At 45.7% G+C, this 15,307-nt stretch overlaps 1 protein-coding gene across 5 annotated transcripts in view; it reads left to right on the top strand.

Moving 5' to 3' along the window:
• Window positions 1-15,307, top strand: part of MORC2 (MORC family CW-type zinc finger 2) — a 384,344-nt gene that overhangs the window by 127,168 nt on the left and 241,869 nt on the right. For all 5 annotated transcript variants that reach the window (XM_075319941.1, XM_075319943.1, XM_075319945.1 and 2 more), the window contains one exon: window positions 6,818-6,886. In XM_075319941.1, the coding sequence (XP_075176056.1) occupies window positions 6,818-6,886 (69 nt within the window). The remainder of the gene's footprint in view (window positions 1-6,817; window positions 6,887-15,307) is intronic.

The raw sequence follows: 15,307 nt of genomic DNA, 5'->3' as shown, positions 1-15,307 counted from the left end.
GCCTTACACTTTTAAGTGTAATACTTTGTGTGGCCTCCGGAGGCAGTAGCTATACACCCAATTGTCTGGGTCTCCCAATTAGAGCTAGAAGAAAAGGAATTTACGGTAAGTAAACAAAATTCCCTTCTTTTACTACAGATTTTATATTTTAACATGGGAAAATGGGCAACAATGGCACCAAAATGTCAGTTTCTGCTGAGCATAGCAATACCCGTATGTGGCCGTACAGTACTGCTTAGCCACACGGCGAGACTAACGAGGGAGGGAAGCAGCAGTATTTGACTGTTGGAGCACTGATGTTCTTAGAATATTTTGCAGACTCCATATACAGAGCCACTAAGTGACAGAAAAGCAGAATCTTCATCCTCAGGTGTTCCCATTTTGGAAATTACACCCGTCTGTGAATTTATAGATGTAGTGACTATTTTGAACTTATGGGTGTTTTCCAGAAACAAGCAGAGGTTGCTGTATGAAAATTGCAAATCTTACATTGTAGTGCCCATAGATTGTGCCCAGTTTGTGCTTCTGGAAGCCTTCACCTTGTAAATTTAAGCGGGCTCGTCTCACTACAGGAATGTGAAATATGTGGATGCTAGATGTGGTTTAGGCACATTGCGGGGCTCAGAAGTGAGGGGGGCATTTGGATTTGGGTGTGCAGATTCTGCTGGAATTCTTTTTGGGGGAAGCCATGGTACCCGTAATATCTAAACCCCCTATATTTCCATTGACAGATGACAGACCTGAGTTGATGCTTGTGTTTTGTTTTTTTTTGTTTTGTTTCCTGTGGAATGATTAGTTGACTCTTATTGGGAATATTTTTACATAAAATTTTTAATCACATGTATCCCGTGCTCTAGGCTGAGCACTTTCGGGTCTACATTAAAATCTTCAAATTACGTGATTCAGACAACACCCCTGAGGGATATAGTCATTATAATGAGGCAGCAGAGTAAAGGGTACTTTACACGCTGCGACATCGCTAACGATATATCGTCGGGGTCACATCGTTAGTGACGCACATCCGGCGCCGTTAGCGACATCGCAGCGTATGAAACCAAGGAGCGACGATCAATGATCGCAAAAGCGGTAAAAATCATTAATTGTTGACACGTTGCTCCTTTTCATAATGCCGTTGGTGGTGCATGCCGCTGGTTGTTCGTCGCTCCTCTGGCACCACACATCGCTATGTGTGACACCGCAGGAACGACGAACATCTCCTTACCTGCGTCCACCGGCAATGAGAAGGAAGGAGGTGGGCGGCATGTTCCGTCCGCTCATCTCCGCCCCTCCTCTGCTATTGGGCGGCCGCTTAAATACGCCGCAGTGACGTCGCTATGACGCCGAACGCACCTCTCCCTTGAAGGAGGGATTGTTCGGCGGTCACAGCAACGTCGCTGAAAAGGTATGTGCGTGTGACGCAGCCATAGCAATAATGTTTGCTACGGCAGCGATCACCAAATGTCGCACAAACGACGGGGGCAGGTGCTATCGCGCACGACATCGCTAGCTATCGCTAGCGATGTCGCAGCGTGTAAAACACCCTTAACTCTGGACTCCATCTGGCCCCTGTTCAGCAGTGTCCGTCTTCTCAGAAGTGTACAAAACTGTGGCCTACCGCCCTTTTATGAATGCTTAAAAAGCAAGACACCGCTGGATAGTAGCCCAAAGACAGTCCAGTGTCTCAATCTGCCTTACTATAGGTAATCTGTTGGGGGTTATGTCTGAATTGCATAATTCAGAGATTTACATGGAATCCCCATTGTAAATGTTCAGCATAGAGCGCAGGATAAATGTGAGCCGAGCCTTACTGCGATCTTTGGCAGACAGAATAAACAAACCAACAGTAGGTCAATAATTATTTTTTTTTTTTTGCCATTTACCATGCGGTATAGCTGAAAAGAAGGTTTTATTCTTCGGGTCACAGCGATTACATTGTTACCAGGCTTATATAGGGTTTTTATGTTTGGCTACTATCACTAAAACAACGCTTTAAAAAAGTATTTGTATCACCGTATTGAGAGCTATAATTTTTTACATTTTTCTGCTGAAAGTCATGTGAGGGCTTTGCTTTTGCTTGATGACAACATTTTTATTGGTGCCATTTGCGGGCACATAACATTATTTGTTTGCTTTTTATTCTGATTTTTGGGAAGCAGAATGAAGAAAACCCAGCAATTTTTAGTTTTTTCTTTTTTTCCTTTTATTTCGTGCATGGTTTGTTTAAAAGTGATAATGTAATTCCTTGGGTCAGTAGTGAGATTATATATATTTTATAATATTTATATTTATATTTATTTTATTTATATATATATATATATATATATATATATATATATATATGTGTATATATATATATATATATATATATATATATGTGTATATATATATATATATATATATATGTATATATATATATATATATATATATATATATATATATATATATATATATATATATATATATATATATATATATACATTATAATGTAATATTGCTATGTGTATAATTTATACATATATATATAATGTGTATATGTGTGTTTTGCCTGTTTCACACAATATACATCCTTCCTTGTGTATCCTTACCTATTGTACCATCACCCATTCCCTATAGACTGTGAGCCCTCACGGGCAGGGTCCTCTCTCCTCCTATACCAGTCTGTTATGTACTGTTAATGATTTTTGAACGTATACCCTCTTTCACTGTAAAGTGCCATGGAATAAATGGCGCTATAAAAATTAATAATAATAATAAATAATAATAATAAATATACATAATTTTATATATCAATGCAAAATCAAATTTTTTTTCTATACATTTTTTTTAAAAATTGATTTAGCATCTCTAGATTCTGACAGCTATAGCTGTTTTATTTTTCCACCGAATAAGCTGTATGGTGGCTTGATTTTTGCCTCAACAAAATTACATTTCTAGCGATACCATAATTATTTATAGTTGACTTTATGATTGCGGTTTTTCCAGCGGGTTGATAAAAAAAGTCTAGCTATTTATTTATTTTTATAGTGTTCGCTGAAGCAGTTGACTAGCATGACAGATTTATATTGGGTCGTTCCGGATACTGCAGTGCCAAATGTGTGTACTTTTTGGTTTATTTTTGTTTTTACATAATTATACGTGTTTATTGGTATAATACATATTTATATGGGAATTTTTTTAAAATCTTTTTTTAGAAGTTTCCCTTTTTTTTCTACTTTTTTTTTACTTAGTCCCCCTAAGAGACATTAAAGGGTTTTTCCACTACTTTAGCTTTTCTCCTGTGGTGCATGCGAGTCTGCATCAAAGGAAGGAACACAACATATGACATACCAGTGCATTCAAGGTTGTAAAGGTTTTTCTCAAGTTTCGACGGTACTCCCTACCCATGGGATAGGGGATAACTTGCCAATTGCTTGGCGTTCGATCCTGAGAACTGGACCTCTGAAGCACCTGTGTAATTTGGAGCTGTGGTCGTTTTTTTTTTTTTTTTCCACACTGTCCCTTCAATCATTCTTAAGGGAGCACCTGAGATAGCCGAACGTTGGTTTTGGCGGCTCTCTGGCGTTCCGATTATAATGATGTCTTTTTATTACATAGTGTCTTAGGACTGGCTTAGATATTTTCGAGTTCCAGGTTTGTTGCCCCTCCAGGTCTATCACTGCCTCTTCACTGCCGATCCAGTTACATATAAATTTACCCACATCTGTGTCACAAGCACAAACAGTATAGTAGTGCAGCACCAAGAATACACCGAGCCATGGCAATATATCTTTTATCCGTTCCCATTCCTGACATATTTCACTGTATACAGTTAAGTATCTTCTTTTCCTGTTAGTCAGGGGAACAGATAAAGGCTTTATTACCATGGCTATGTGCAGTGCTGTTGTTTGCTACTAATATCAGCAGTAGGTGCTTGGACTGTGTCACTGGCAATAGGAAGCTGCAGAGTGAAGATAGAGGAGGGATTTGGGTAAACGTTCGAGTGGGTGTGATAGGTGTGGAGACACGGGGCTCAGTGGGTGCTCTCGTCCACTAAAACCCGCCGCCTTTAGAAAGACAGTGTGGCTCAGGGCTCATCCCAATTGAACTCCGGCCTCCTTAACCGTGGGCGTAACACTACTCAGACAACACAGGGTGAGGGAACCACAATAATTAGACTTTATTGGATCCCCAAACAATTAACGGCACATAACACATAACCAGCAAAACACAAATGTAACAGGCAACAGAGTCTCACCCTTCCGCTGGCTCACCAGGGATTTAGAATGTCCATGCCTCAGAGCTTCCAGGGCCACTTACTCCAATCCAGCAGCACCCCGCTTTTGGTGGGCACCCACCGAGAAAGGAATAGTGCCAGATTTAGGAAGCTGGCTGAGGTCTGCAAAGTCTGTACCAGGTGACTGAACTGTCCCAACCGGAGTGTCCTCCTTAGGTAGTCCTGGTATGATGTTACAATCCTGGCAGCCGGAGTCGAAATCCCTAGGCTGTGGATATGGTCTCCAACCGGTACCGGAGTCCCTAGATTGAAGCCATAAGATATCCTGATCCTCTAGTCAGCTCCTGAGAGCTTAGACTGCATCCATCAGCATCCAACAACAACTACCTGGTAGCTTAAAGAAATCCCTTTTATAGCCACAGCCTTCCACTTGGATACACTGGGTCATCATCGATTGGTTGGACAAGATCGCCTCTCCCATTGGATGAATCTCATGCTGCATGGACAATGTTCATCCAAATGATGTCTACAGAAAGACTGAGGGTATACATGTAGTCTGGAAGTCACCGACTAGACAATGGCTACTAAGGTAATCACATTAGCAATACACAACTACAATACAATGATTACTGGAAAAGTCTGGAGAAACAATACGTCTGGCTTTCAGTGGCCAACACAATTACATGAGTCAACAAGAGTCTTGTAAAAACAATGAGGGACTTATCCCCCGTCTATAAACAATCTATCATCCTGTCTGGCTGAATGTTAAGAAACTTTAACCCATGAGAGTCCATGTTGTCACAATAGGTTCTAGCTTCCAGGCCACTGCAGTGCATGATGGAACTTGCAGTAATAGATCACAGGAAGTCAGGTTAGAGGAAGTTGTAGATTAAACTCATCAGAGCTGCAGCCAACAACAATGGAAAGCATGATAAAAGGTAAATACTGATAAAATAAGATTATATATGTAGGTAGAGGCATATAACAGGAAGATTTATTTAAAAAAAAAAAAAAGACAAAACACCTGTTAAATCATGGTCCAACAGGCCACCATAGCCAGGTAACCCGGAGGTTGTCATTTGACCCCATGATTACGGGTTAACCCCTTCACGACATATGATGTACCCCATACGTCATGGTTGACTAGGTGACCGATGTCGTACGGGATGTGACATGGCATTCATGCGGGCATTGCGATCGCCGCTGGACCTTTTGGCTCATACACCACCTTGGGCTTTTCAACCCCCTAAATGCTGAGATCAATAACAATCACATTACTTGGGGGCTGAGAGAGGGAGTGCGTTTCTCTCCCACCCAACCAGTACTCCTGCGATGTGATTACGAGGGCCCGATTGTTGTCATGACGACCTCCTAGGTCACCCAGTTACGGCAAGCCTATTAACCATGCCAAGAGCATGGTCTGAGAGACTTCTGTCAGTGTAAAATGGATAAGTATAATCTATTGCAATGCTGGTGCATTATTTGGGGCTAAAGTAATATTTTTGTGTGAAAAAGTAAAATTTTAATTTCTTCTTTGCAGATTGCTTTAGTTCCTGTGAAGCATCTGAAGGGTTAATGAACTTATTGGATGTAGTTTTAAGCAGTTTGAGGGTGCAGTTTTTAGAATGGTGTCACTTTTGGCTATTTTCTGTCACATAGGCCTCTCAAATTCATTTCAAAAGGGATATGTACCCTAAAAGAAATGGTTTTGTCAATTTGGTTGGAAAAATGAAAAGTTGGTGATAAATGTTTAACTCTTTGAACTTCCTAACAAAAAAAAGTGCTTAAAAAATGGTGCTGATGTGAAGTAAACATGTAGGAAATGTTTCTTTGTTAACTATTTTCTATGACATAGCTTTCTGGTTTAAGAGCAGCATAAACATTCAAGCTTAGAAAATTGCAAAATGTATTTTTTTTTTTTGTCAAATTTCCGATATTTTCACAAGTGCAAAAATATTGTCCTAAATTTTAACACTAAAATGAAGTACAATATGTCACAAAAAACAAACTCAGAATCACTGGGATCCTTTGAAGTGTTCCATATTTATTACCTGATAAAGAGACACTGGTCAGAAATGAAATAAATGGCCTGTTCAGGAAGGTGAAAATAGGCTGTGGGTTGGAGAGGTTTAACAGCTAGGGGTGGTGCAGACACTGCCCCTGGCTATGACAGCCGGGTCTCGGCTATCACTTAAGCCGAGCTCCCAGTGGCAGTTGGTCGGGCACAGCTTGTGCCTGCACAATCGTCAGGATGTCAATTTGCGAGACTGCAGAACAGAAGTGCAGACTGCCCGCAAAATCAGAAATAAGTTTTAAATGTACCTATTAATGTAAATAAGAAATAAGTCTACCTGTCTGGTTTTGCGCATGTTGCTCATACACACTAGGGGAAAAAAAAGTTGTTTCCATTTTTTTTTTTTTTAAATATTCAACATTTGAATATAATTAACATAGCTTCTTTTTTTTTTTTTTTTTTTTTTTAATTCCATGGCTTTTTTCCTTCTTGGTGTTGCTATTTATTTATTCTGGTCTGGAATTACAAAGATAATATTAACCATCAGAAATGTTCTAATTTTATTTAATTTGAAATGTGTCTTCTGCAGTGCCAAGAGAAGAATTAAGAGGCGGTTTTATGCTTTGCTTTCGTGATGATGGAGCAGGAATGGACCCAAGTAAGATATAAATATTTTCAACTTATTTTTGTAGTTTTAGTGAATTATAGGGAATCTGTCAGGTCCCCTATACCCCCAAGCCTGCAGCATTCACATGTGTATGCCAAAATTCCCTCCCTAAGCAGCCCTGTATAATGCTAGTTACTAAAATATTTTTTCTTTTTTATAAAATGCACTGTCCGTATGCTAATTAGGCCTTTGGCTAATCGAACGGGCATTAGTTCCTTAGACTTGTCGGCCCTCCTTCCATGTTATCACGCCCCTGTGGGCGTGAAAACGTAATTTCCATAGGCCAGTGCATTGCAGCTCCTGGAAGTCTTGCGCATGCACGCAGCTCATTTAGACAGTCAGTGTGCCTCAGAAGCCGCATGTATATGTCCTGGCTTCAGAGAGGCACTGCACATGATCGGAAGCACAGCTTCTGTATTTCTGATCATGCGCAGCGTGCCTCTCTGAAGACGAGATGCGTACGCTGAGGCACACTGACTGTGCTGAAATGTGCCGTGTGCATGTGCAAGATTTCCAGGAGCTGCAATGCACCGGCCTGTGTAAATCATGTTATCATTCCAATAGGGGAGTGATGGCATGGAAAGAGGGCCGACTAGTCTGGGAAAACAATGCCCCTTCGAGTAGTAGAAGGTCTAATTAGCATAGGAACAGTGCAGTTTATAATTTATTTATTTATTTTTTTTAACATTGATTTTAGTAAATGGCATTAGGCAGGGAATTTTGGCGTACAAATGTGAATGCTGATGGGTTGGAGGTTCCCTTTAATGCGTTAAAGATATATAACTATTTTATATAAAATGATATGCCATCAAATTACAATACGCCTTTCATTTTTTTTAAATATACAGCTGTGACAGTTTTCCCTCCTGTTATTGTGAAACATAATGACACAGGTTGTCATAAATTGCTGTGAAGAAAACAAAAGCATTCTATCCTTTTGCTTTTACCAGCTTATACCCTGCCTGAAGACCCTGAGCTAAACATTGCTTAAAGGGGTTCAACACTACGTTACAAGTCCCTTTCATGTGAACTAACTGCCATAGAAGAGGGCTCTTGTAAATACCTTGCTTTCCCAAATCCATTTGTAACCTGAGCTGCTGCTTCCCTGGTCACATGATCTCTTGCTGAAAATCCACTGACTTCCTGTGATGTCACGTCGCTTTCTCCCTGATTTCCTGGCTCTAGAATCTGATGGGTAGGTGTGGCTTGCCCTGTGTGTGAGAGTGCTCCAATCAGCAGAACTCAGACTAGTCATGGGCAGTCTGGGGTTTGTTTTGTTGTGTGTGTGTGTGTGTGTTGTTTTTTGTTTGTTTTTTTTTGTTATCTCGATCACTTGGCTCCGCTCACCAAAATGAAGCTGCTCTTATGGATCCTGCAGTGCACACAGATTTAAGATGAAATCGCGAAACCTGGAAGCCTCCCACCCGTGGCCTTAACCCTGCCTACCTGCAGCCGGCCAATGCAAACACTGGTTGGGCGTGGTTTTAGCCACCTAACAGTCATTTTACCTTAAGTGAGTGCCATCCAGAGACTAACCATCACTGTGCATGCTGCTGGAGACATGGCTCTCCCTTGTATGTATACTGCAAAGTGTTTGTGCAGGGGTGGACATGTCATTGGACCAATCTGTGCAGGTTCCAAAAGGTAAAGGGACCCATTTCTACTTTCAAAGCAACTTGAATTGTGTGTTTCTTTGTCGCTCCATTGGGAGACCCAGACAATTGGGTGTATAGCTTCTGCCTCCGGAGGCCACACAAAGTGTTACACTTTAAAAAGTGTAACCCCTCCCCTCTGCCTATACACCCTCCCGTGGATCACGGGCTCCTCAGTTTTATGCTTTGTGTGGAAGGAGGCACACATCCACTCATGCATTCTCATACTTAGTTATGTCGGTTGGAAGAAAAGAGGGCCCCCACGGGGTCCCCGGCATGTTCCCTTCTCACCCCACTACGTCGGCGGTGTTGTTAAGGTTGAAGTACCCATTGCGGGTACAGAGGCTGGAGCCACATGCCGTCTCCTTCACCATCCCTTAGCGGCTCTGGGAGAAGTGGGATCCTAAGCGGTCATCCATTTACTGGGACCGTGCTCCATCCGCAGCCCCTGTGGGAACCTGCCGGACCGGAGCCTCTTCAACCTCAGGGACCGGGCCCTGCAACTCAAAGGTACTCTGTGTCCCCATAGGGGACTGTGCAGGGAGCGCACCTTCTTCCCGGAAGCCGCGGCAGCTGCTGAATTGAGAAGGCCGGAGGACTTCCGCGCCGACCGTGCCTGCTTGTCGGGCACGGTCTCAAATTTAGTCCCCGGCTTCATCGCGGCCTAGTCTCAAAAATCCCGCCCCCGGGCCTGCCTGTCAGGGGTAAGGGCGGGATTACCGACCTGACGTCGGATGTGAGGGCTGGAGCATCCTGCATGTTTTCCTCCCCCCTCACTGATCACTGTGGGGACCCCAGATTCCCGCACTTTCCTGGCGCCGCCCACGGCTCCACTCCTCCCCTGAGAGCTCCGGCAGCCATTTTTTGGCATTCTGCCGGTGGAGGATTCTCAGTGAACAGCGCTGCAGCTCCGGGGGATCTAAGGCAGGAAATCTGGAGGACACACTCCGCTTGTTAGCGGTCGGTAAGCCACACCGGTCACCCGGTGCTGGTCCCCCTTAGGGTGCCGGAATAGATACGTATATGTATATATATATATATATATATATATATATATATATATATATATATATATATATATATATATATATATATAGTCAGGGCCAGAAATATTTGGACAGTGACACAAGTTTTGTTATTTTAGCTGTTTACAAAAACATGTTCAGAAATACAATTATATATATAATATGGGCTGAAAGTGCACACTCCCAGCTGCAATATGAGAGTTTTCACATCCAAATCGGAGAAAGGGTTTAGGAATCATAGCTCTGTAATGCATAGCCTCCTCTTTTTCAAGGGACCAAAAGTAATTGTACAAGGGACTCTAAGGGCTGCAATTAACTCTGAAGGCGTCTCGCTCGTTAACCTGTAATCAATGAAGTAGTTAAAAGGTCTGGGGTTGATTACAGGTGTGTGGTTTTGCATTTGGAAGCTGTTGCTGTGACCAGACAACATGCGGTCTAAGGAACTCTCAATTGAGGTGAAGCAGAACATCCTGAGGCTGAAAAAAAAGAAAAAATCCATCAGAGAGATAGCAGACATGCTTGGAGTAGCAAAATCAACAGTCGGGTACATTCTGAGAAAAAAGGAATTGACTGGTGAGCTTGAGAACTCAAAAAGGCCTGGGCGTCCACGGATGACAACAGTGGTGGATGATCGCCGCATACTTTCTTTGGTGAAGAAGAACCCGTTCACAACATCAACTGAAGTCCAGAACACTCTCAGTGAAGTAGGTGTATCTGTCTCTAAGTCAACAGTAAAGAGAAGACTCCATGAAAGTAAATACAAAGGGTTCACATCTAGATGCAAACCATTCATCAATTCCAAAAATAGACAGGCCAGAGTTAAATTTGCTGAAAAACACCTCATGAAGCCAGCTCAGTTCTGGAAAAGTATTCTATGGACAGATGAGACCAAGATCAACCTGTACCAGAATGATGGGAAGAAAAAAGTTTGGAGAAGAAAGGGAACGGCACATGATCCAAGGCACACCACATCCTCTGTAAAACATGGTGGAGGCAACGTGATGGCATGGGCATGCATGGCTTTCAATGGCACTGGGTCACTTGTGTTTATTGATGACATAACAGCAGACAAGAGTAGCCGGATGAATTCTGAAGTGTACCGGGATATACTTTCAGCCCAGATTCAGCCAAATGCCGCAAAGTTGATCGGACGGCGCTTCATAGTACAGATGGACAATGACCCCAAGCATACAGCCAAAGCTACCCAGGAGTTCATGAGTGCAAAAAAGTGGAACATTCTGCAATGGCCAAGTCAATCACCAGATCTTAACCCAAGTGAGCATGCATTTCACTTGCTCAAATCCAGACTTAAGACGGAAAGACCCACAAACAAGCAAGACCTGAAGACTGCGGCTGTAAAGGCCTGGCAAAGCATTAAGAAGGAGGAAACCCAGCATTTGGTGATGTCCATGGGCTCCAGACTTAAGGCAGTGATTGCCTCCAAAGGATTCGCAACAAAATATTGAAAATAAAAATATTTTGTTTGGGTTTGGTTTATTTGTCCAATTACTTTTGACCTCCTAAAATGTAGAGTGTTTGTAAAGAAATGTGTACAATTCCTACAATTTCTATCAGATATTTTTGTTCAAACCTTCAAATTAAAAGTTACAATCTGCACTTGAATTCTGTTGTAGAGATTTTATTTCAAATCCAATGTGGTGGCATGCAGAGCCCAACTCGCGAAAATTGTGTCACTGTCCAAATATTTCTGGACCTAACTGTATATCTGTGTATATATATATATATCTGTTCGGTCGGGCTGTATACCCTTTTCCCATATACCCTCAGTGATCACTCTCCTAGGAGACAACAGCATGTCGTTCACAAGGAGCAAAGCTGCTAAGGCACAGGGTTTTTTTGCGGCCTGTACCTCTTGTGGGGCTATGTTACCTGCGGGTTCCACCTACCCTCACTGTGAGCAATGCTCGACCCCTGTTTCGCTTGCTCAGCCGGAGCCTCGGACACTAGTGGGCCTCTCGGCTCATGTAGACCCCCCTGCTCCCCCTGTCCAGGCTGCAGGGACAGAGTTCGCCTCTTTTGCTGAGAAACTCTCTGAGTCACTTTCTCAATCCATGGCTCAGTCTATGGACAAATGGTCTTCTAAGCTGCTAGAGGCTTTGCAGTCCAGACCGGTCCTTTCACAGGCCCCGGCCCCTGTTGGCTCGTCGCCCCCAGGCCCCTCTCTGTCCGCGCCGCAGCGCGCTCCCAGGTTGGCCCCTAGGTCTCAGGCAGAGGACTCCTGCCCGGACCGCAGTCCCAGACCGGCTAAGCGGGCTCGCTGGGAATCTTCCCCCGACTTCCTCACGCTGCTCGGGATCCCAGCTTGAGGACTCTCTGGAGGACGAGGCGGACGTCGCAGCTCAGGGCTCTGACCCTGACATTGCTCTCAATCTTGATACACCTGAAGGGGACGCCTTAGTAAATGACCTTATCTCGTCCATCAACCAGGTGTTAGATCTCTCTCCCACGCCTCCTCCTGTAGAGGAGTCGGCGTCTCAGGAAGAGAAACACCAGTTTCGGTTCCCCAAACGTACACGCAATACGTTTTTTGATCACTCTAACTTCAGAGACGCTGTCCAGAAGCCCAGAGCGGTCCCGGACAAGCGCTTTACTAAGCGCCTCACTGACACGCGTTACCCCTTCCCATCTGAAGTCGTTAAGGGTTGGGCTCACTGTCCCAAGGTGGATCCTCCAGTCTCAAGATTGGCGGCTAGATCCGTGGTATCGGTTGCAGATGGCTCATCGCTAAAGGATGCCACTGACAGACAGATTGAGCTCCTGGTGAAGTCCATCTATGAGGCCCCGGGCGCGTCTTTTGCCCCTGCCTTTGCAGCCGTGTGGGCACTCCAAGCTATCTCGGCTTGTCTGACTGAGATTAATGCTGTCACACGGAATTCTCTCCGCAAGTTGCGTCTTTGACCTCTCAGGCGTCAACCTTTTCATCCTACGCCATGAACGCCGTCCTGGACTCTGCTAGCCGTACAGCTTTAGCATCCGCTAACTCTGTGGCAGTCCGCAGGGCCATGTGGCTGCGCGAATGGAAGGCAGACTTGGCTTCCAAGAGGTTCTTAACCGGTTTGCCGTTTTCTGGCGACCGTTTGTTTGGCGAACGATTGGATGAGATTATTAAGGAATCCAAAGGAAAGGATTCCTCCTTACCCCAGGCCAAACCTAAGGGACCTCAACAGAGAAAGGTTCAATCGAGATTTCGGTCCTTTCGTCCCTCCGCCAAGTCCCAATCCTCTTCGTCCAACAGGCCGGAGAAAGGCCAGATGAACTCCTATGCGTGGCGATCCAAGTCTCGCCCACAAAAGGCCGCAGGAGGCACTGCCTCCAAGACTGCTTCCTCATGACTCTCGGCCTCCCCTGACCGCATCCTCGGTCGGTGGCAGGCTCTCCCGCTTTGGCGACGCCTGGTGGCCACATGTTCAAGACAGATGGGTGAGAGACATTCTGTCTCATGGTTACAGGATAGAGTTCAGCTCTCGTCCTGCGGCTCGCTTCTTCAGAACCTCTCCGCCCCCCGCTCAGGCCGACGCACTTTTTCAGGCAGTAGCCGCTCTAAAGATGGAAGGAGTTGTGATCCCCGTTCCCCTTCAGGAACGTGGTCGCGGATTTTACTCCAACTTGTTCGTGGTGCCAAAAAAGGACGGGTCATTCCGTCCCGTTCTGGACCTCAAGCTACTCAACAGACATGTGAGATCCAGACGGTTCCGGATGGAATCCCTCCGCTCGGTCATCGCCTCAATGTCACAAGGAGACTTCCTAGCATCGATCGACATCAAGGATGCTTATCTCCATATACCGATCGCACCCGATCATCAACGTTTCCTGCGTTTCGCCATCGGGGACGAACACCTCCAGTTCGTGGCATTGCCTTTCGGCTTGGCGACAGCACCACGGGTTTTCACCAAAGTCATGGCATCCGTTGTGGCGGTCCTGCATTCTCAGGGCCACTCGGTGATTCCCTACTTGGACGATCTCCTAGTCAGGGCCCCGTCTCGGGTGGCATGTCAACAAAGTCTATCTGTCGCTCTGGCGACTCTCCAGCGGTTCGGGTGGATCATCAACTTCCCGAAATCCAAGTTGACACCGACCCAATCACTGACGTACCTTGGGATGGAGTTTCATACCCAGCAAGCGTTAGTCAAGCTTCCGAGCAACAAACAGCTTTCTCTGCAGGCAGGGGTGCAATCCCTTCTTCGGAGTCAGTCACACCCTTTAAGGCGCCTCATGCACTTCCTGGGGAAGATGGTGGCAGCTATAGAGGCAGTCCCGTTCGCGCAATTCCATCTTCGGCCACTCCAATGGGACATTCTCCGCAAATGGGACAGGAGGTCGGCTTCCCTCGACAGGAACGTCTCTTTCCCTTGCAACCAAGACGTCACTTCAGTGGTGGCTCCTTCCCAATTCTCTATCGCATGGAAAATCCTTCCTACCCCCAACCTGGGCTGTGGTCACCACGGACGCGAGCCTGTCAGGGTGAGGAGCGGTTTTTCTCCACCACAGGGCTCAGGGAACCTGGACTCCGATAGTCATCCCTTCAGATCAATATTCTGGAGATAAGGGCAGTGTATCTAGCCCTATTGGCTTTTCATCGGTGGCTGGAGGGCAGGCAGATCCGTATCCAGTCGGACAACGCCACTGCCGTCGCATACATCAACCACCAAGGCGGCACTCGCAGTCGTCAAGCCTTCCAGGAAGTCCGACGGATTCTGCAGTGGGTGGAAGCCACAGCCTCCACCATCTCCGCAGTTCACATCCCGGGCGTAGAAAACTGGGAAGCAGATTTTCTCAGTCGTCAGGGCATGGATGCGGGGGAATGGTCTCTGCACCCAGACGTGTTTCGAGAGATCTGTCGCCGCTGGGGAACGCCGGACGTCGATCTCATGGCGTCACGGCACAACAACAAAGTCCCTGCATTCATGGCACGGTCTCAGGATCACAGAGCTCTGGCGGCGGACGCGTTAGTTCAGGATTGGTCGCAGTTTCGACTGCCTTATGTGTTTCCTCCTCTGGCGATGCTGCCCAGAGTGTTACGCAAGATCAGGTCCGAATGCCGTCGCGCCATTCTCGTCGCTCCAGACTGGCCGAGGCGGTCGTGGTACCCGGATCTGTGGCATCTCACGGTGGGTCAACCATGGGCGCTTCCAGACCGCCCAGACTTGCTGTCACAAGGCCCGTTTTTCCATCTGAATTCTGTGGCCCTCAACCTGACTGTGTGGCTATTGAGTCCTGGCTCCTAGCGTCTTCAGGGTTATCTCAGGATGTCATTGCCACCATGAGACAGGCCAGGAAGCCTACGTCCGCCAAGATCTATTATAGGTCTTGGCAAATCTTCCTATCCTGGTGCGCTAATAACGGTTTTACTCCATGGCCGTTTGCCTTACCCACTTTTCTTTCATTCCTTCAATCCGGAATGGACAAGGGTTTGTCACTTGGCTCTCTCAAGGGCCAAGTATCGGCGCTCTCCGTATTTTTTCAAAAGCGCCTAGCCAGGCTTCCGCAGGTCCGCACGTTCCTGCAGGGAGTTTGCCACATAGTCCCACCTTACAAGCGTCCGCTGGAACCCTGGGATCTTAACAGGGTGCTAACGGCTCTTCAGAAACCACCTTTCGAGCCGCTGCGGGATGTCTCTCTTTCACATCTTTCGCAGAAGGTGGCCTTTCTAGTGGCAGTCACATCACTTCGGAGAGTGTCTGAGCTAGCAGCGCTGTCATGCAAAGCCCCCTTCC

The sequence above is a fragment of the Anomaloglossus baeobatrachus genome, chromosome 1 (assembly GCF_048569485.1).
Source record: "Anomaloglossus baeobatrachus isolate aAnoBae1 chromosome 1, aAnoBae1.hap1, whole genome shotgun sequence".
Taxonomy (NCBI): Eukaryota; Metazoa; Chordata; class Amphibia; order Anura; family Aromobatidae; genus Anomaloglossus; species Anomaloglossus baeobatrachus.
Note: the sequence above shows the minus strand (reverse complement) of the source record. Positions and strands in the feature narration are given on the sequence as shown.